Consider the following 22,037-nt stretch of genomic DNA (forward strand, 5'->3'; position numbering starts at 1 on the left):
AACGAGGGTGCATTCCAAAATGTTTGTGCTTAGTGCCACTCTGTCATTATACTAACCTGAAAAATATACACACATGGGCCTGGAGGAAAAAAAAAATTAACAGCAGTGGTGAGGTGTGGATTGAGTGCATGTGTAAGCAATGAACCAAACCACTTAAAGTACTAAAAATTACGAACCTACTACTAGCATTTACAATGTTAGCAAATTACTATAAATACAAGAACCGAGCTGCACAGGCCATTTCTAAAGCTACATGAATGTCGATTTTTTTTTAAAACCTTGTTCGCAATATGTTTATTATATCTTGCACTTGAACAACATTCCTGATGATATCGCTGTACTTTACATTAAAAAAAAATCACTTGTCAGGCGAACGACGTGCTAAGCTCGTCGTGGAGGATAATGTTTAGAGACACGTGAATTTCGCGGATTCATTTCGTGTTATGCTAAAATTCAAATAATTATACCTTAGTGCTGCTTCTGTCATTGGTTCTCTGTTAATCTGGAGGACTGAGGGGCCAATTAGAGACCCTCATAGAAATGTCGAATCACAGGCCACCCAAGTCGAGACGACTCACAAGTCAGCAGCCAATGAACAGTTGGCATTTGCCCGAGTGTGTAGAGGATATTGGAGTCTATCCTGGAGGTCTCTAATAATGTTTCCAGTTCCCCCCCCTCCCCCTCTAAGCGCAAGAATCTCGCCTGTCTTGGTGGTCTCTGACGTTCAGTCGGCCGATACCGGCTGCAAGCAAGAAACAGTCTGCTTGCAGAGTGCCCAGCTGGGTTCTCGACATCCAGGCAGATGGCAACCAGGAGCCCAGCTGAGCCCTCTGGCACGTACACTTAAGAGTGGGGGTGGCAGTCTGACCAATCACAGTTCACAGCATTGGCGTAGCGGTGTTGATATAGTTGGGGGGGACAAATAATGATTTGGATGTCATGTAAACCCCATTCCCCTCTTACTAAGACGGGGGGTCCGGGGGTCCTCCACCGGAAAATTTTGATTTTAAAAGTGCAAAATAGCACTTTTTAAGCAGTTTTTGTATCTAACCATTGGATACATCGATGTTAAAATTATTATTGTTTCCTTAAGATAAAATTTGATGCGTGAAGAAATTACAAATAAAGTTGGGCAGAATAATATTATAAAATAAAAATATCACGGTCTAGAAAGTTGGGGGGACAGTCCCCTCCACCCAAAAAGTTCAGGGGGACACGTCCCCCCTGTCCCCCCCCGGTTCCTACGCCCCTGGTTCACAGCTGCCATATGTGAGTTATAACCCTATGAGGAATACGTTTCATCATTATGACAAACAGGTTAAAACTGATTTTAAATTTTAATTAACTTTGGTGAGCCCTAATCTTCATGAAATAAATTATGGCTGTATACTTTCAAAAGTGTATAAAAAAATTAATACATTTTTTTTTAGCATTAGCAAAACTTTTTATGTGTTTTAATCAGTAGAATTGACATTGGAAAGGAACAATCAATGTAAACAGTTTTGTTTAGTTCAAGTTTGAAGGCTGCCTGTGGCTTTATTTATTCTTTGGTGATAGTTATGAAATTGCAAACAACAAAAGAGAAATATTTTTTGGCACTACATGAATAGTATCAATAATTTTCTTTAATGTCTTAATTTCATAGTGCTAGGTTTTTTTTATTGTTACAGCACACAAGTTTTGTTCTATAAACGTAAGGTAAAATGTTGAAATTATTGTTATGTAGATTTCACAATCAATAGATAGTTTTAACCTTTCTGCTGTTACTTATGGCTAAATTCAAACAAATTTTTTAGATCTGCTTAATAGAAATTAGTGACTGCATTTACATGGTTGTATATTGTTCTAGATTTGTGGCTGGCCATACTTAGAAGAATTAAATTTTACAACATCCCAAGGCCCGTTAGGCATATGCAAGAAAAACTAATCTTTACTACCAGTAATTTGGTTTTAACAAATTATATTTTTGTATTTTTTGATGTGTAAACATCTTAGCTCTGGGTGTACTGAATTTAGTAGGAGTAATTTCATGAAAATGGAATGGAAGTCAGTGAATGGAAATGTGAAAACAAGATGGGTAATCGTGGTATACCTGGTAAATGTCATGGAGAACTTTGAAAGATAAGGGAAACAATCACTTAAATTGTAAATTTTAATTTGACATTAGCCAAGTAATTTCCATTTACAACTATGAAACACATTAACTGCAAAATCAGTACCTCACTTTTTCAGCATCTAAGTAATTTGTGTTTTAAAAAATATAAAATGTATACCTATTATAGAAGCACCAACAAAATGTTCCTCTGCTCAATTGTGTGATTAAGTTCCTGGTATCATTTTGGCTTAGAAACAGCTCAAAATTTATCCTTTTTACGGTTTTCACATTGGTTGAAATGGTAACTACATTAGATTAGAACCCTGTTGTAAAGTTTTCCTGTTTATAACATAATATTTTTAAAGTACCTACCTACCATAAAGTTTCCCAATAAGTACAATGTATTTAAATCCTGTATATAATGTTTCACTAATTATGTATTTCCTGCTTATTACATTTGTTTACTAAAATCAAAAACAGCCAAAAAAAATTGTGTATTCATATATCAAGGATACTTATGTTTGCAGTTATGTATCTGTTTGGCACCTTTGTCATTCAGGTGTTTTTTTTTAGATGTACCTACTTCTATAATATTTTAGTTTGCCAATTGTTCTGCAATGGCACAAAAAAAATTTTTATTTTCCTTGTAGGTTAAATTTATTTCATTTGTAGATAGGAATCCACAAAAAATATTTATATTCAAGTGGCTAAGTAATTAGTTGTAGATTTTTACACTGTATATGCCAGCGTTGTGAATTGTGAGACAATTATACAGAAATGTTGCTGTGTGTTTGTAAAGACAAAGAATTAAGAAGCTGGATGCACCATGAATTTGAAGGAAAATTGTTGTACCCATCAGTGGTTTTAACATGAAATTTGTTTATGTTGTGTGATGAGTCCATTGGAAAAAAAAAAAATCCAAACGCTGACAAGGGGTAAATTGATACTTCCTGCTTATTAATTCTGCTCCCCTTAAAAAAATGTTATTACAGGGTCATTCAATAAAAGACTGGAGATTCTTGGTTCTTTTTGTCAGATAAACTAGGAAAGTACAGGGAAATTCAATCCCAAAATTCTTCAGCCACTAATTCAATCAAAGCATGAAGATTCTTTATCCTCAAGCTGCAGCTAATGGCTGATCCATTCAAGGTGGAACTTAAGACAAGTGTTGGAGAGCATTGAAGGGATGAGCACAACTGTTGCCCCTCCCTTCCCCTCTTAGAGTTTCAAGAGCAGATAGCTCTTTTTACCTTGTTTATGGTTGAATTCAGACAAATGTTTGGGATCTACTTAATAGCAATATGTGAACTGCATGTATCTAATCGAATATTGTCCTAGAATGGTGGGTAGCCAAACTTTGGAGAGTAAGAGGCCATAAGGCCATAAGGCACTTCTAAATAAAAACAAATCCTTATTTGAAGTAGGTACTTTACACTTAAAAAAAAATTGTTTTTGTAATTTTTTATTTTAAATTTATTAGTTATTTTTATTTTTTCTTTATGCATATTCTGGTTATATCAGGGTTTTTTTTCCTCCTGAATATGATAGATTAACGTCAGTGAGTATAGTTTTTCCTTAAATTTGACTGGCTTCTGTAAATATTTTAATCTGAATTCAAATACATTATTTACCCTGACTCTGGCCCCATAGTTTTTGTTTCTCCTCTAGTTTCAAAACATTAGTGTTCCTTTATAGATAACTAGGATGTGACCAAAGAATTTGGTCAGTTATTTTTATCCATTTCAATTTTAGTTACCTGAAATGGTTTTAACTTTCTAAGATAAATATCTGCACATTCCTTCAAACAGTGGAATTATATCATGTTTATTTGTCTTATTATGTTATACAAAAATGACCCTTAGGTCTGAAAAATTTCTAAGAAAATTGTTTGTAAAGGTCCTAAAATGCCGTTGAATTCATGTGTGTTGTAGCAATAGTTTCGTGCAGCCTCGTGTGTTTCAGCTGAGTCGCAGACATGGACTTGCTTTACAAAACGCTCGATGAAAGCTTGAAGGAGATTGAAGCCAACGACGACAGCTCGACCGAGACGGATGTGATAGCCGGAGCAGAAAGTAACGGGGAAAGCTTGGGGGAGTTGGTGAAACTGGAAACTCTGATAAAACAGCTCATTTTGGAGCCGGTGTTTGACGTTGTGCTCCCTGACGTGCAAAATCCTCGCCTATTACATCCTGATACTAGTTTTATCGATCCAGTAAGTTCCACTTGGACTCCTTGCATTTTTGTTCTTATATGTTCATGAAATTTTAGTGTATCTGTGAACGAAAAACTTATTTTAACCCCCACTTTGGGTGCTTGGAGTGGCCGTAGTTGACTGAAATCAGAATTATTTATCCTTCTAGGTTGTGTTGTGCACTCGTGCCAAGAATATGGGCTTGAATAACCCTTTATGTGCCAGTAAAGAATACAAAAAATTTTTATCAAATTAATTATATTATGCTATCTGAGGCGATTAGGCCCCAGCATAATTAAAAACTCACTTCTAGGGAAGGAGTGAGGAAAATTTAATAATATACTTGTATCTGTTCTACTCTAAGCATTTGTTCCAAACACAGAAAAGTAGATACACAACTTTTTATGCGTGATTCTTCGTGAGTCATAAGTTACTGTTTATTGGGTTCAGCAAAATGGTTGCATTAAAAAAATATCTTTTTTCATCTTAAAATTTTTCCATATATTTTATTTTTATTTTCTGTTATATAATGTTGGCTATAAATTACCACAGTTTTCAATTTTCTCTTTTAATAAACAAGAATGGACTTCATTTTAACAGTTTTTGAAGTATGTTTTTCTTGGTTTAATTAAAGGAGAGTGATAGCAATTAATAACCATTATCTTAGATTAATTTGGTAAAAAAAAATTATTGTTTAATAAAAATTTGAGATTGTAGATGTAACACATAATTTAATAGAAAGTCTGAAACTGTTAGTAATTGGCTGGAAGAAATGATTTTTTCCTATGAAATTCTTAGAATTCAGTACCTTGAGGGCTGATCGCGCATTGCCGGTGATTTCGAGATGTTAACTATGGGCGCCACCACGTGGAAGGGCACGTGGACCCGGCGGAGTCTCTCACTCAGGGCGTGACGTAGCCCAAGTGGGGACGAGTTACCAGCCCTTTCTATCCTAGCTACCCAGACCTGGCCCGCTCTAGGCGTCGGGCACGCCACACTCCTAGACTCACTCACCACGTGATTAAATAAGTACTCACTTTATATTTATTCTCCAGATTTAATTTCACTAACACGTCTCTCTACACGCCCGTTACACGTTACACATTACACGGTTAAAAAGCCTGAGGCACGAATCGGTTTAGGTGAGGGCATGGTCCACACACGTGGCCATGCTGCAAAGTATACTTATTACACGGTGATGAAAAAACTCGACTGAGACAATTAATTAATTAAACAGCCCGCTGGCCGAGAGCTGCCCCGAGGATGACGAGCGAAAGAGATTCAGAAATACTTAACGAGACAGAATTACTTGGTCAGTGCAGAACAAAGGTGAAGTCCCCGGGGTGCTGGCGCGTCTGCTCTCGGTCAGTGATGAAGATGGACTGGGCTGAGCTCATCGCTCGCAGGTGGCAACATGGCGCCCTTCGCGCCAACACAATTACCGTTACTGTATTCTACGACTCCGTGCCCCGGCGAAAGTTGAGTAAATTACAGATAAACATTAAAAATATATAAAAATTACTGACAATGGAAAGTTTGTTACTATTTACTTATTTAATGATAATTCATATAAAAGCATTCCTCTCCTCGTCCAAGTCCGTGCCTGTTCGGGTCCGCCCGGGCAACGTCTATAGTTATTTAAGGTAACTTATTTAAATTAAAGAAACACAAGTAAACTACACAGCACTGTGGCGAAGATGGATGAAAACAACAAAAAGGCTTACAATTAATATTAACATAGCAATTTTAGGGATCGCCGCACTGCTTCTAAGCGCCCTCTTGTGGTAGTTCGTGGCGCGCAATTCAAACACACGACTACGTACATGGCGGTACAAATGCCGGGGAAGGGGAGAGGAATGTTGAGGAAACGGAGACTGACTAGGCTCATGGGGCGTAGCCCCGGCTGACGTCAATTGCCCCCCCCTCGAATAGCCGGTCATGTCGACGTTTCCGCTGGGTCGCCTGTGGGCGTGGTCGCCCCCTTATCAACAACAGCTGTGCTTCCTCGCGATCCCTCGGGGTCGTAGCGTGTATCGCGGAGCCGGAACTGGGTCTTGTGACGCCCGGTCTCCCCTCTCTTCCCGCGGTGTTTCGTCTTCCTGCGGTTCGGTTACTGTCACCCTGAACGTGGAGTCTGCCAACGAGTAATGCAGCGGCCATAATGGCTCGTCCGGCGAACCCGGCCTACTCTCTACTTCCTCCGGCCACCTTATCAGTGGTTGGGATGTCGACTGGCCCTCCGTCACTCCGGGCGTGTCCCTGAGAAATCCCCTGAAAGGCGAGACGTCACTCCCCGAGTCTTCGAACAGCCGCCTCGGCCGGACATCTGTGACTGCGAGGGGCGTCGCCTGTCCCGCCCCCAGGTCCGGGAAGCCTCTGAACCCGCCCCCGTCTGTTGGGGTGGACGTGACCAGCTGTGCGGCCGCCCTCCCGTCTGTCTCGTCCGCCGCCTCCGTCTCTCTCTGCCGCGTCCCTGCTCCGTCACGTCTCGTTCCCGTCTCTTCCGCCCCGCCCGCCGCCTCCGTCTCTTCCTGCCCCGTCTCCGCCTCGTCCGCCGCCTCCGTCTCTTCCTGCCGCGTCCCTGCTCCGTCACGTCTCGTTTCCGTCTCTTCCGCCCCGTCCGCCGCCTCCGTCTCTTCCTGCCCCGTCTCCGCCTCGTCCGCCGCCTCCGTCTCTTCCTGCCCCGTCTCCGCCTCGTCCGCCGCCTCCGTCTCTTCCTGTGCCAAGCGCACATCGTCCCGGTGATATTTCGCGGCCCGGCCTGAGGGTAACTTTATCACGACCGCCGTGGGCCCCGCCTTGACCACCGCCACCGGGCCAAACCACTTTGGCGCCAGGCCGGCGCAGAAGTTGCGTCGGCCGGAGGAGAGGGGGTGGAGCCTCGCGTAAACCAGCTGGCCTGGTTTCAGTTCAGGGGGCGGGCGGGTCGTCTCGGGTGTGCGTTGTGCTTGGTAAGCTGCCTGGTTACGTCGCGCCCTATCGTGCGTCTCGGCCAATCGCCTCAGGCGTCCTTCGGGGCTCTCTACGTCCGGGTCCGTTTGTTGTTGCCGCACGTGATATTCCCCGGGGAGGGTGAGGTTCCGCCCCTGGACCATGGTGGCTGGTGTTTCGCCGGTTGCCGCGTTCACCCGTCGCCGGATGCAGTACAGAACGTCCGGGATGTGCGTGTCCCATTGGGCGTGGTCATCCGCGAGCCTCAACCGCAGTTGAACCTTCACCTCTTGGTTGCGTCGTTCCGTGGGGTTCGCGCGGGGGTGGTACACGGGGGTGGTGTGTAGGATTACCCGCCATTTTCTCCCCAGCTGCGCCCACCGGCGCCCGACAAATTGGGTGGCATTGTCCGACAACAGGACCCGGGGGTACCCCCACCTAGGAAAAAACTCCGTTTCCAGGCTGCGTGCAATGGTGCCGGCGCGGATGTTCGCCAGGGGGTAGGCCTCCACCCAACGCGTGTAGCAGTCTGTCACCACCAACAAAAATCTTTTCCCTCGGGGCGTGCGGGGATATGGTCCCATTAGGTCTATGGCGACTGTATGGAATGGCTCGGTGGGCTGCCTGGGTACCTGCTGGGCTGTCCCGTCGGTGCGGCGCGCCTTGTGCCTCTGGCAATGTTTACATCTCCTCACGCAGTCCCGTACAAACTTGTTTACCCCTGGCCAGTAGAACTGTTCCCGCAGATCGCGTCGCGTCTGGTCTGCGCCGGGGTGTCCGGCTAGCCTGTTCACGTGATACATGTCAAACACCTCCCGGCGGGTGGCGGCTGGCGCGAACGTCCGCCATTGGCCAGCTGTCCCCTTAGGTCGCGCCTGCAGTGTCCCGTCCAATACACGGTAGCCTTCACATTCTCCGCTCCCGCAACGGCGCACGATCTCCTGTGTGTCTGTGTCCGTGAGTTGGGCCGCTCGCACGTAGGCGTCTAAGTCATCAAGCTCCGCGCCTGGCGGTAATGTCGGTGTGACGTTAAGGTTTAGGGCACACAATGCGGCTTGGGTTGTCGGGGTGCGCGGGGTCCTGGGTATGCGCCCGCTGGGTGGTGGCAAAAGCTCCTCCCACTCCGCATCGTCACAGGCTGTGACGGTGACGTCCGGATCTCGCGACAGCTCGTCCGCTAGTTCGTTCTGTTTTCCCGGTACATGCTCGACTTCGAAATCTAAGGCCTGTAGAAGCATGGCCCAACGCGTCAGCTTCGAACGTCGCCCCTGCATCGTGGCCAGCCATTTGAGACATTGGCTGTCAGTTCTCAGTACGAATTTCTGCCCCTCCAGGTGTGGGCGGTAGCGTCTGAGGGCCCAAACTACGCCTAGACACTCACGCTCGTTCACGCTATACCGCTGCTCGACGTCGCCGAACTTGGCGCTTGCATATTCAATCACCCGAGGCTCGCCGTCGTCGCCGAGTTGTAACAGGATGGCCCCGATGCCCTTCTCGCTCGCGTCTGTTTGTACGATCAGGGGTCTGCCTGGGTCCAGCCGCGCGAGTAAGTGGCACTGTTGAAATCTGCGTTTTAGCTCGTCAAAAGCGTTCTGGGCTTCCACGGTCCACCTGAACGGACGTTTGGGTGACAGCTGTTCTGTCATCGGCGCCGCTACTACCGAGAACTCTGGGACGAAGGCTCGCAGCCAGTTAGCTAGCCCCAAGAACTTTTGCAGTTGCTTGCGCGTGCGTGGGGGCTCCTTGTTGATAATTACACTCAGCTGTTTTTCCGTGGGTCGGTTTCCGTCCGCGTTAACCACTAAGCCCAGGAAATCTAGTTCTGTGGTCCCCAGGTGGCATTTTTCGCGATTGCATGTCAGACCATGGCTCGCCAGGCGTTCCAAGACTAATGCTAAATGATGCGCATGTTCTTCCCACGTCTGAGACCAAACAATTATGTCGTCCAGATACGCGGCCGCAAACTTGCCCGAGTAGTTGTCTAAGACCCGTGTCATCATCCCTTGGAAGGTAGCGGGGGCGTCCTGTAGGCCGAATGGCATCGCGCAAAACTGAAATCTCCGCCCGTCTGGGGCTGTGAACGCCGTCTTGGGTCGGTCCGCCGGACGTATCGGCACCTGCCAATACCCAGATTTTAGGTCGAGGGAAGAAAATATCTTGGCGTTACCCAGGCCTGAAAGTGTGTCGGCCATGTTCAGCAGGGGGGGTGGGGCATTAATTGTCACTCTATTGATAGGTTTGAAATTGACACAGAAGCGTAGTTTCCCGTCTTTTTTTTCTGCCAACACGACCTGGAAATTATACGGACTTTCGCTAGGCTCAATTATCCCGTCATGCAACATGTCCTGAACCTGGTCTAGGATGGTCTGTTTACCAACGTGGCCGTAGCTACCGGGTGGGATAAACATTGGCTCGTGAGGATGGGTCGGGATGGCATGCTCAGCTATGGTGGTACGTTTCAGCGGGTCCGCGGACGCAAACACATTACACTGATGATCGAGGACCTGCTGGATGGTAGCACGAAACTCGGGGGGAACTCCGTGCTGGAACTCGTCGAGACTGACCTGGTTTACTGCTGGTGGAGTAGGCTTACCCAGCCCGTGGATGGTCCGCCGCCCCTGGGTGCCGACGTGGACGCAGCCGGCCCGGATGTCGATGGCTGCGTGCTGCTCGTAGAGCCAGGGTAACCCCAGAATGACGTCATCACGTAACTGCTCCACCACCAGCGCCGTCGTGACGGACCGTTGGTCCCGCACGTCCACCTCCAGCGTCGCGACGCCCTGGGTGTAGCAGGCGTCCCCCGTGGTAGCCAGCTGGAGTTGGCCCGGGTGGTACTCGAAGTTGTCACGGCCAATCACGCGTGCCGCCACACAGTTGTGGCTGGCGGCGGTGTCAACAAGCGCGTGGACTGCGCGCCCGTTGACAACCACCGGAATGCGCAACAGGTCGGCCTCCGCCGCTCCCACGTGACCCAGGAGAGGCCCCGCCGCCGTAGGTCTGTTGTTGTTAGGTGAGGCGGGGGAGGTGGGCTGTCTTAGCGCGCCGCCCCCTGCCGTCCGTTTCCCGACGGCTGCTGCGCCGCGAAGTCAGGCCGGAACTTGTTCCTCACCGGGCAGTTCTCGTGCCAATGGAACGTGCCTGGTGGACACGTGTGGCACTGAGGTGGTGGGCTGCCGCCGGTAGTCCGTCTCCGCCATGTCAGCTGCGCGTGGCCGCTCGGTCCGGGTTCGTCGCGCCTAGCTTGGTCTCGGGTGGGCGCCGTGTAGGGCACCAGCGCCTTGGTGTCGGCGGGCGTCGTGTCTTCCTGCTTGGTGCTCAGGGTGGCGTGGATCCTGGTCGGTCTGACAGCTCGTAGGTCCTGCTCTAAGACGCGCGCCTGTTGGACGAACTCCTCTGCCGGACGCCGCGTCATCGGGCGTAAATACGGGCGAAATTCCGGGCGCATCAGCTCAACTACCCGCTCCAGCACTCCGGTAGGTTCTTCTCCGGGAAACAGCCGCTTGTACAGACGTATTTTTTTCATGATAAACGCCTCCGCCGCCTCCGTCGCGCCTTGCTCGAGACAATACAGCTCCGTCCGCACTCTCATCTCTGTCTTCACGTCCGCGAATCTGGCCTCGAACAATCTCGCGAACTCGGTCCACGGCATGTCATACTCCTGGACGATCTGCCACCACGTCTTGGCGTCGCCTTTGAGCGCGGTGCTCACCCTGTTCGCCCACTCACACTCCGGCACTCCGTAGCGATTCAGGCGTTCCCGACACGCGTGTACAAATCTCCGCGGATCGTCGCTGGTTCTGCCCGCAAATTCCGGTAGCTCCACGTGTCCTATGAGAGGTACCCTGCTCCGTGGTGTGTCGGCGGCGTCTCTCACCGGGCTGCGGCCTGACGGGCCCGCTATTCTCACGTGGTGGCACCACTGGCACGTGTACCACCCGTCTTGAAAGGAGATTATTTCGGACTTCGCGAAACACGCCGTGTGCTTGAACGCGCGACAGTTCCGGCACCAGCCTCCCTCCCGCGTCTTGCCCTCACACTCCGCATCCGTGCACTTCCCGTGTCCCGCCTCAAACTGATCCGCCCGTTCTGCCTGCTCGTGGTTCGGCTGCGCTTCATACTGTCCTACGCACACGCACGTGTCCGTCCACGAAGAAATCGCCGTCCCGCTCACCTGGCGCGGTCGCGTGCACATAACACAATATAAGCTATTCTTTTGAAACAACTCACTTGCCTTAATCGCGCCCGGATTTTTGTCAAGTCCGTGGTTGTCCGACATGGTCGTGTGGTGGTGAGGCCGGTCGATTGCCCCTCTTCCCTTCGCTACGCGACGCGACGCGGATGGCGGTACACACACACACTGACCTGGCCCGGCTGCTGTTGTCGCGAGGAATGCGGCCACCTGGCTGCTCGCAGCGAATTCCTGGAAGCGCGCGCCCGGCTGGTCACGTGGCCGGCGCGCCAGAGTCCCGCTATGCGCTCCGCGCGAACAATAGTTCCAGCGCGAACTTTAGTTCCGCGCGCACCGCGTAACAACCGCCTATCTCACACGCTCGTACAGGTCTGGTTTTCGCGGAAGATGTAACTCGCCCCACGTTCTTGGGCGCCATTTGAGGGCTGATCGCGCATTGCCGGTGATTTCGAGATGTTAACTATGGGCGCCACCACGTGGAAGGGCACGTGGACCCGGCGGAGTCTCTCACTCAGGGCGTGACGTAGCCCAAGTGGGGACGAGTTACCAGCCCTTTCTATCCTAGCTACCCAGACCTGGCCCGCTCTAGGCGTCGGGCACGCCACACTCCTAGACTCACTCACCACGTGATTAAATAAGTACTCACTTTATATTTATTCTCCAGATTTAATTTCACTAACACGTCTCTCTACACGCCCGTTACACGTTACACATTACACGGTTAAAAAGCCTGAGGCACGAATCGGTTTAGGTGAGGGCATGGTCCACACACGTGGCCATGCTGCAAAGTATACTTATTACACGGTGATGAAAAAACTCGACTGAGACAATTAATTAATTAAACAGCCCGCTGGCCGAGAGCTGCCCCGAGGATGACGAGCGAAAGAGATTCAGAAATACTTAACGAGACAGAATTACTTGGTCAGTGCAGAACAAAGGTGAAGTCCCCGGGGTGCTGGCGCGTCTGCTCTCGGTCAGTGATGAAGATGGACTGGGCTGAGCTCATCGCTCGCAGGTGGCAACATGGCGCCCTTCGCGCCAACACAATTACCGTTACTGTATTCTACGACTCCGTGCCCCGGCGAAAGTTGAGTAAATTACAGATAAACATTAAAAATATATAAAAATTACTGACAATGGAAAGTTTGTTACTATTTACTTATTTAATGATAATTCATATAAAAGCATTCCTCTCCTCGTCCAAGTCCGTGCCTGTTCGGGTCCGCCCGGGCAACGTCTATAGTTATTTAAGGTAACTTATTTAAATTAAAGAAACACAAGTAAACTACACAGCACTGTGGCGAAGATGGATGAAAACAACAAAAAGGCTTACAATTAATATTAACATAGCAATTTTAGGGATCGCCGCACTGCTTCTAAGCGCCCTCTTGTGGTAGTTCGTGGCGCGCAATTCAAACACACGACTACGTACATGGCGGTACAAATGCCGGGGAAGGGGAGAGGAATGTTGAGGAAACGGAGACTGACTAGGCTCATGGGGCGTAGCCCCGGCTGACGTCAACCTATACAATTAATTTTTTTTTACAATGACTATAGCTGTAATGATGGTATCAAGACATTCCTTTGCAGTCCCAAAAAAAAATGAATGCCTGCAAATTTAAAAAAAATTAATACTTTAAAAAGTTATTTGAAAAATTTCTGAAATTTTCTGTCAATTTACTATGTTTATACATATAGTTTGATAAGTTGTGTGTTTGTTTGCTTATAGACTTTTATAGAAATTCATGAAGAAATAGATGACTACAAGCTCCCAGAACTATCACAAGATGTTTACAAAGACTTTTCATTTAAAAGTTTTATAGGTGGGTGACCAATTGTGGTAAGCCTAAGCTGTATTAAAATAAGGTTTATTTGCAAGTTGCTCTGTGGTGCATTGGCTGCCGTGAACAGAATAAAGACCCAGTTTTCAGCTGTTTGCGAAATATTCACTACTACTTATTAAGGAATTAATTTTGATGATTATCTTGCATTTGTTGTTGGATCCAAAATTGTGCTCAACAGAACATATATTTACTAAATGCTATTTTCAAGCTGTAAAGGTTCGCACAAATGGTCATAACTATCAACTACCGCATGACTTTTTATCGCAATGATATTATATTTCGTGAATATCTTTTGAAAAATTTGAGACAAAACATAAAGTAAATGATAGTTATTGTGATGCATTTGACATGGTCCAGGGTTGCATCGTCCTGAGCTCGAACTGCCACCAGCTCCCGCCTTACCCCTTAACTCCCTAGCTCTATCTATGTTTGCGTAGGATAGCATGTCACCGCAAGAGACATACTTAGCATCTGTGTTATGTACCCTTAAGAAGTAATTCAGTAATTACTGCATACTTGTCTCTGTGACAAAATTTGTTGGAGCACCAACTTAGGTGCATGTGTTCTGGGTCCAAATCCTGAGTAACATATGGAAGTGTGTGGTGTTTTTATCTGTGATGTATTTTTATACTAGCTAGTAAGCTACCAGCATAAAATAAAATTCCAACAAAAATAACAAAATACTACAAATTTTATGTACGCATTTGTGACCTTAAATTGTATGTTAAGCATATTTCCCTTATTTATTACATATCAGGGAGTTCGATTTCTGCAGAATAAAATTGTTTATAAAATATACTGTAATGTAGAATTTGTTTTTTGGCACATGCTGGTTTGTTATAGAATTTACATATTTTTCAAACAATGAAAACTGTGTATCCTCCATAACAGGGGCGCAACAACTAAATTTCCAAAGGGGGGGCAAAATACCTTTTTATAAAGAATCATCGATCCCCCCTATTGAAGCGGGGGGTCCGGGGGTCCTCCCCCGGGAAAATTTGTATTTCAAGGTGGAAAATGGTGCTATTTAAGCAGTTTTATTATCTAAAAATTGATTACACAGCACTTTCTTTGCCCCCGTTTACCCCCACTTCAAGGTTTCAGAAGGGGGGGGGGGGGCAAAATACCCTTGCCCCCCCCCCCCCCCCTGTTGTTGCGCCCCTGCTCCATATCCATGTGTTCAGTTAAATGTTCAAAGAGCAGAAGATTTTACAATTTGGTAATCCTTATAGAGAAGTCGTTAATGGCATTTGCATTTCCGAGCAGTGACCATTGTGATGATAATTTTGAAAGCTGCGCTCTTCTTAGTACTTTCGACAAGTATAGTAAACAGACAATGGAAAAATTAGCACATTATGAAATTTGGCCTTAAAAATCCATCTTTAATTGTTAAACCTTTTTCAAACTAAATTATTATCTGCCAATAGAAGGCTAAGATCTTTATTTTGATTGAATTTAATGTGATGATAGATCAGCTATGTTGTAAGGAACGCATACACATAAAAAGTACAAATAGTTCATTTGTTGATAGTGTTAGTTTGTGCTTTTTATTTTTAAGGGGCCTGCCTTGTCATGGATCTGTCTATGTGTCTGTGTAAGTGAGGCGGGATGATAAGAGTGACACTCGCTGGTACTTCTAGCGTGATATCACCTCTAAGCACAAGGCTGTGGACTGGTGTATAGTCTTCTTGTCGTGCATAGGGCAACTATGAGATTTTAGTGGTAACCATAACACTTTAAGGCAGGTGTGGTGCAAGTCCCTTGAATGCTTTTCAAGAAGCTGTACCGGGTGTTTCATGGCTAAAAATATTTCTGAAAACACAATGCTTAGCTATTTACACTCATCTAAAAATATAGTTTAAAAACCAAATACGAAACAGAAACTACTTATCCGCCCTCAGAATATTTTTTAATGCTTTTTTAAACAGACCCCACTGATATTTTGAGCTGTTTTCAATTTGCGTGGCTTTTTTAAGCTCTGTGCACTGTACGTGTGCGCGGGTATGTGGGACCCTTAAAGCAATATTTGGTGTTGCATTTGTTTATTTTTTCCCACGTGTGCAGACATTGTGGACGGCAGTACAGTATAGTGATGATACTGATGTCCACGCACAGTGACCCCGGGAAACGCAGCGGTACTGTGAGGTTTTCATGGCACGCCACTACCTTCCGCAGTACGGCGGTGAAGGTACAACATTACACCCAATGTAAAATGCCCGACCCAGCCTAGAATCAAACCCAGAACCTTCTGCTCACCAGCCAGAAGGTCTAACCGCCGAGCCTACGGGCCGGCCTCAGTACAGTTTTACGTCACTGTAGTGTTGAGCCTTGTTTCGACATTCATGTTGATGCTGAGCATGCAGTGAATACCGGCGAACTGTCCTCAGATGTGCCGGAGGAGCCTGATCGACTGAAAGTGGGAAGTTACCTGGAAATGTGTAGGATGCTCGACACTCCGCCCATCTCGAAGGTCATCAACTCCCTCGAGAAGGAAACCATGAACCTGAACGTAAGTGGCTCTGGAGTGTTATGAAGCTGTTGATGTAATCTGTAGTTTCTTATTGTTTTTATAATCATAAAGTTTGCCTTAGTTTAATTTCATTAATTGATCTCAAGATTAAGGGTACGTACGTTAAGGGGTGATAGAAAAAGACTTGACAAGCATAAGTCACTATACTGTGTGTTCTCGGAACTAGAGGCATTCCCAGAAAAATAACATGCAGTTCACGACAGCCTTCATCATTTCTGTTTTGTATCTCCAATGAGGTAGATGCTTACAGGAATCAAGTGAAGGCCAACATGTATTTCATGTACGGGTTTGTGGACAGCAATGCAAGGGAAGCTCAGAGATTGTACAGAGAACGTTTGTCCAACAAGTCGCGTGTTAGATGTGAGAACCTTTCAGCAATTACGCCAACATATCTTGCAAAAGGAACTTGTTAGCGAATCGCAGGCCAAATGCTGGGCATGCAAGGATTGTGTCTCAATGGATAAAAAAAAAAAATGTTAGCGAGTTATTTCAGTATGCGCCAGAGATGTGTAACATCTATCCTCGGTAACAAGCAAATTATACTGTCTCATGTTGTAAAAAAATACGTAACTTGGACACAAAATTTAACGTAGAATTCTTTAAAATAATTCCGAGCGTGATAAATATATGCAAATTGTGTTTTCAACTACATTTCTGGATGCGAATCAAACTTAGTTTCTGCACCCGTCGCTAGAGTTTGCTGCCTGGAATAGCTATGTTGTCTATCGAATCCTTCTGTTTGCAGACTGAAATTTTAAACTATATAATGAAACGGCTCCGATAAAAGCGGAAAAGATTTGGAAAAAAATACTTAACCTCAGATTTGTACCTGATTTTTGACAAAGAATTTTATTAAACTACTGCCCATGTTGCTAAAATTCATTAAAAATTTAATACTATAATGTTTCCCTTTGGCTTTGTGAACTTTGATTCGTGCCATCTGTCACAGGTGGCTGCATTGTGTTTGCACATTTAGGTACATTCTATGTGACCATAGGCGTGCCTTCAGGGGGGGCCAGGTGGGCCATGGCCCCCCCTAATGTAATCACTCAGATCGGTATTTTCTCTAATGCGTTTGTTAATATTCGTATATTCCTGGCACTGTGACACTCAAACTGTGCAAGTATTGCCAGATAAATAAAAATGCTTGCCAGTTTGTTTAACTTACAATTGCCTGGATATCATTATATTTCTGTTAATTGGAAAACAACTTAAAATTATGATAGATAGTTCCAAGCTGTTGAGAGAAAGTTACCTTGACTTTTTTGCGTGTTCGTAACCATAACTTTGGGTTAACTTGAACGTAATTAAATACAGTAGAATGTTTCTAAAAATTTATTTTTGTAATCAAAACTGTTCTCAATTTGTTGAGTCTATTAAATTTAGTAATTGATTGAAAAAAATAGGATGCGATGCTTTGCAGGTTTTTAATATTTGTGTTTGTGATTGTAATCATAACTTTGAGATAATGTTTGCGTTAACGTAATTTCGTAAAATGTATTACCATGTAAATGAAAATATTATGCAGGTTTGTTAAAATGTGTGTTTTTTATAAGAACTTCATGTTAATTTGAACATAATTAAGTAGAATGTATTACTGTACCATGTAAATAAGAATATTTTGCAGGTTTCGTTAAAATTTGTGTTGGTAATCAGTGCTTTGAGTTAACTTGAAAATAATTGAGTACAATATATCACCACATAAATCAAAATATTTTTTAATGTTTTTAAAATTTAATGGATTGAACAATCATTCATTGTAAAACAAGGTCAGTTGAAAATTCAAGCTATTGTGGTTCAAAAAACCTGTACCTTTTGAGTGTCGTCTGTGTCATCTAGAATTTTGATTTAATTTTTTCTCTCGATAATGTATTATTTCAAAGCAAAAAAAAAAAATATTTTAAGAGGTTTGTTAAAGTTCTGCTGTCTGAATTGCTGTGTTTGCATTCACAAAAAAGAAGTTCATTTCAAGGTAGATCTGGACCAAGCTATTGGAAAATTCGAGGGGGGAAAATGTGTAAGTACCCTTTAAACATTGTCTATGGGAAAAAACATATTTTGAAGATTGTAAAATTATACGGGTATAAATATAAACTAGTAAACATATCTCGTTGATACTGCACAAAAATATGAACAAGTCAATGAGTGAATGTATTTAGGCTATTTAATATTCTAAATTCAGCTTCTGATTTAAAAATTTAGCAGGGCCCCCCCTAATGGAAACATCTGGGCACGCCTATGTATGTGACTTCTGTTCCATTTACAAAATTACTCCTAACCAATGCTGTGAAGTAAATTTATGCCTATTTTCATAGTAAATACATGTCAAAGTAGGATGTATAACTAATAATAACTTAAGTCTTGTTCCACATTTTTTATTGGGGAGGGGGTATTCAGACTTCCAGTGCTCTACCCGGAAGTCAGTCCTGTATTGGCCCCTGCATGGTACTATGTATTAAAAAAATTCTGGTGTATAAAAATTGGTAAGAATATTTAATTGAAAAGTCCAGATAATGGTTATGATGAAATCTGTGGGCACCGCATGAAAATTCAGTTAGGTTTGTGACTCGATTGCATGTCAGAGGGTATATTTTTTTCCCTCCCGCAGCACCACCGCGTGGACACAAACGCGATGAGAGCGATAATGGAAGTGCTCAGCTCGAATCCGTCCGTCAAGCGGCTGGATCTGAGCCACGTCGTGCTGGAGCCGAGAGCCGCGTACTTCCTGGGCGAGATCCTGCTGTCGAACAACAACATAGAGGAGCTGAATCTCTCGTGGAGCAGGTACCGCGCGTTGGTTCAGGGTGCACAGCAGACGTCTCCACTGCCTTTCAAGACAGTGAGGCCGAGTGCAGTTAAAGGTCTTTCATCCTGAAAATTAGGGACCACGGCCTACAGACAAGATTTTATGGTTTTCATTTTTATAAACGCTATTTTGTGGTACTTACTCCAACCAAAATAATGGTAAAATTTATGTGCTACATTTTTACAATAATTTTTAACAATCAAAATAAATAAGCCTGTATTTGTGGTTTGAAAAGTGATTCAATAAAACATGCACAAAAAAATTAAAGAAAAATTTTTTTTTTTGATCCATTCACTTTGGTACAATTTTGTGTCCAGAAATAACCTTCCTTGAATTTCAAACTTTAAAACATATCTTTTTTTTTATGATTTGAATTAAATGCTACTAAATTTCATGTACTAACTTGCATTTTGGTGTTATATAGTTTATTAACTTGCATTTCGGTGTTACGACAGGCTTTTCGGTGTTAATTCGGTTTTTATTGCAATTCACCATGTAATCTAGTTCTGGTGGATTATTAGCCGGATTATTGAACGTCAATGTAGTTTTAATAGGCATACCAAATGTGTAAACGTGGAACATAACCCACTATAAAACAGGAAACACTGCCCTGAAATGAAGAAAACTGACAATAACAGTAAACTCTTTTTGACAAGGGGGAGGGGGGGGGGGGTTTGTGTGTGTGTGGTGTTTTTTGCTGCAAAGGTCGTCATTTTCTTTGTAAACTGTATTTTAATTTTAAATTGGAACTATATGTTGTTAGATATCGAAGTCGCGCGTGAAAGAGTAAATCTGCTCCTATGATTTCCCCTGACAAAATAGTGGCTTCAGTAATGTACCCAGCCAAATTTATGATGCACATCTACTTTGTTCATGATTTTTTTGAGTATCAATAACAATTATTTTTTACGGAGTAGCCTAGTGACAATTATAAAACAAATATATTTCCTGCTCTGCCACATTTAAACTTATTTTTTAAAGATCAATAAGTGTTAAGTTAAAATAATTTTTTGTCATTTCATTTAAAAAATGTAAAATCAATTTTTTTTATCATTCTGATTCAGTAACAATATTTTTGATGTAACATAATATATCAGTGATAAATAAATTATCAAAATAACATATTTTTACGATCAGAAAACTCTACAGCAAAAATAAACAATAAAATACATTTAGAAATATATGTGCAATGTTTTGATAATTTCTGGTTGCACATCAAGAATAGTCGAGTAAGACTATACATCCTAAAGTAAAAGCAATTAAGTTATTTTTTTCTCCAGGCTTGGCCCGGAAGGACTTGAGCAGTTGAAGACGGGTTTGATTGAATCCTGCGTCGGCAAGTTGGATCTGAGCCACAATTCTATCGGGGACGAAGGAGTTCAGCATCTGGCGGATTATTTGTATGAAGAAAGTTACCTGAGAAGCCTGATCTTGAAACACAATGGTAAGGGACGTGTGTAGAAGTGTTGAGCAGCATGTAGTGTGTCACACTGTTTCAAACGCACACTCAGTGATGGTGGAACAGGCTTTCCATCAAGCTAGAATCGCGGTTGTCATGTCAAGTTAAGTTGGCAAGCCTAGTTGAAGCTTACAGCAGGGAGAAGTCTACATTTCACAGGGATGAGAGCCACACCCGAAGAGTTCAGAAGTTCTTTGATGTTTGTCGATAGCTCGTGATATAACACCATATTGCAAAATTTATACATTTTACAGCCATAGAGTATTTTATATAATGCTAACCTAACCAAACCAACTTTTCATTGTATTTATATTTACAATAACCTAACCGACCCTTCCAAAAAAATTATAATATGTTACACTGACTGTACCTAACCTAAACTTTTACTTTGGTGAACTTCGGAACTGTTTGGGTTTTGGTTGTGGCTTTCCTCCCCGTGAACTGCAAGTGCACCACATCTGTTGAATGAGTGAGTTAATTAATCAAGGAGTAACATATCATTTACTTTGAGGTCATTATGGACAGTGAATGGTGAACTGATATGGATTGAGCAGCTGTGACAGAATGAACGGTCAGGGTAGACGGGAGTATTCTTGAGAAAACCCACACGGCAAAGCCAGCCATGTTTCCCACTTTCAGAAAATCCGGGGTCCGTCCCGCCAGGAAATGGAATCTGGGATCGCTGGGTCTGTCCTCTTTACCGTCCTAGCTAATGAAATTAGGCTTGAAAGTTGCTTGACATTTTAAGCTTACGCAGCAAGTCTGATTCACACGACCAACTTTTTCGCATTGTGGAAGCACTGTTATGCAGCAGGGAGGCTGAACGATGCTGCAGCATTTTTTTCCCGCCAGATGCACCCAGTGCAACGTGAGCTGTACATCAGCTTTTTTTTTTAATGACCCTGAATCTTGAATTCTGCTATTTTTTTTACTAATATTTTGAAGTATACCCAGATATTATTTGCACAACAAATCTAAAATTTTACAAGCTGTTTTCATCTGGTGTTAACGAACGGGATCCTGCGTGCAACTGCCTGGAGGAAAACGTAATTGATTATTTCACTTGACGTAGAAATGACACTGCATACTTGCATACTTTCACACTTACTTACTTGCACAATAGCATAATTTAGCGTTCGCATACTTGCATCTGCGACCTAAGCCAAAGGGAATTATGTTTCCTACACCTAATAATATAACAAGCAAGAAAATTCACTTCACATTTTTTTTAAATTAAAAAGTAATGATGAATGCGGGTCTGGGCGAGGCGTCGGCGAAGCTGCTCGCCGAGTCGCTGAGCGACTCTCGCCTGGAGGAGCTGGACCTGTCCTGGAACAACCTGTCCCGGGGCGAGGGCGCCCAGGCGCTGCTGGGCAGCCTCGCGGGGAACGGCCGCCTGTCGTCCCTCGACCTGTCGTGGACCGGCCTCGGCGGGGAGGCGGCGGGACTCGCGCTCCAGAACATGCTCCAGAGCAATAAGGTCATGAGGCACCTGGACCTCAGCAACAACGTGTGAGTTCTGGGTTTGCGACCGACCGTTTGAAGAGTGTATGCAATTGGGAAAGAAACTACATCCAGATTGATGGAATGAATGAATGCATAAATTAATGAACGCATGGATGGATGTTTGAGCTTAACCTCTCGTCGACATCAAGGTCATAAGGACAATGTGCTTGAGTGGATGGAGGAAACGGGAGTACCTGGAGAAAACCCACATCCGGCCATGTTTCCCACTTGCAAATATCCTGGGTTGCACTTGGCGGGAATGGAACCCGAATCACCTTGTCGGGAAGCTAATGGTCTGACCATTTGACCATAGGAGGCAAACAAGCATATTAGCAGTCAATTAAAAAAAAATTTTGTCAGTGTTTGTACAGTGTTTTTGGAGCTCCGTAAGAAAACATATGTTTTAAAAATATATAAATATTTTTTTTAACTTCTGAGTTCCTCACTGGCTATACACATCAGGGATGGGATGTGCTATAGTTTCAC

General features: G+C 44.3%; 1 protein-coding gene across 1 annotated transcript in view; it reads left to right on the plus strand.

Annotated features, from left to right (window-relative positions):
- The first annotated feature begins 219 nt into the window (after positions 1-219).
- Positions 220-22,037, plus strand: part of LOC134535869 (leucine-rich repeat-containing protein 74B-like) — a 29,022-nt gene continuing 7,204 nt past the window's right edge. The window contains exons 1-7 of the mRNA XM_063375210.1: positions 220-1,698; positions 4,058-4,307; positions 13,136-13,229; positions 15,638-15,759; positions 18,389-18,564; positions 19,867-20,030; positions 21,287-21,557. Of these exons, the coding sequence (XP_063231280.1) occupies positions 4,071-4,307; positions 13,136-13,229; positions 15,638-15,759; positions 18,389-18,564; positions 19,867-20,030; positions 21,287-21,557 (1,064 nt within the window). The 5' untranslated portion in view covers positions 220-1,698; positions 4,058-4,070. The remainder of the gene's footprint in view (positions 1,699-4,057; positions 4,308-13,135; positions 13,230-15,637; positions 15,760-18,388; positions 18,565-19,866; positions 20,031-21,286; positions 21,558-22,037) is intronic.

This window comes from Bacillus rossius, chromosome 10 (assembly GCF_032445375.1).
Source record: "Bacillus rossius redtenbacheri isolate Brsri chromosome 10, Brsri_v3, whole genome shotgun sequence".
Classification (NCBI taxonomy): domain Eukaryota; kingdom Metazoa; phylum Arthropoda; class Insecta; order Phasmatodea; family Bacillidae; genus Bacillus; species Bacillus rossius.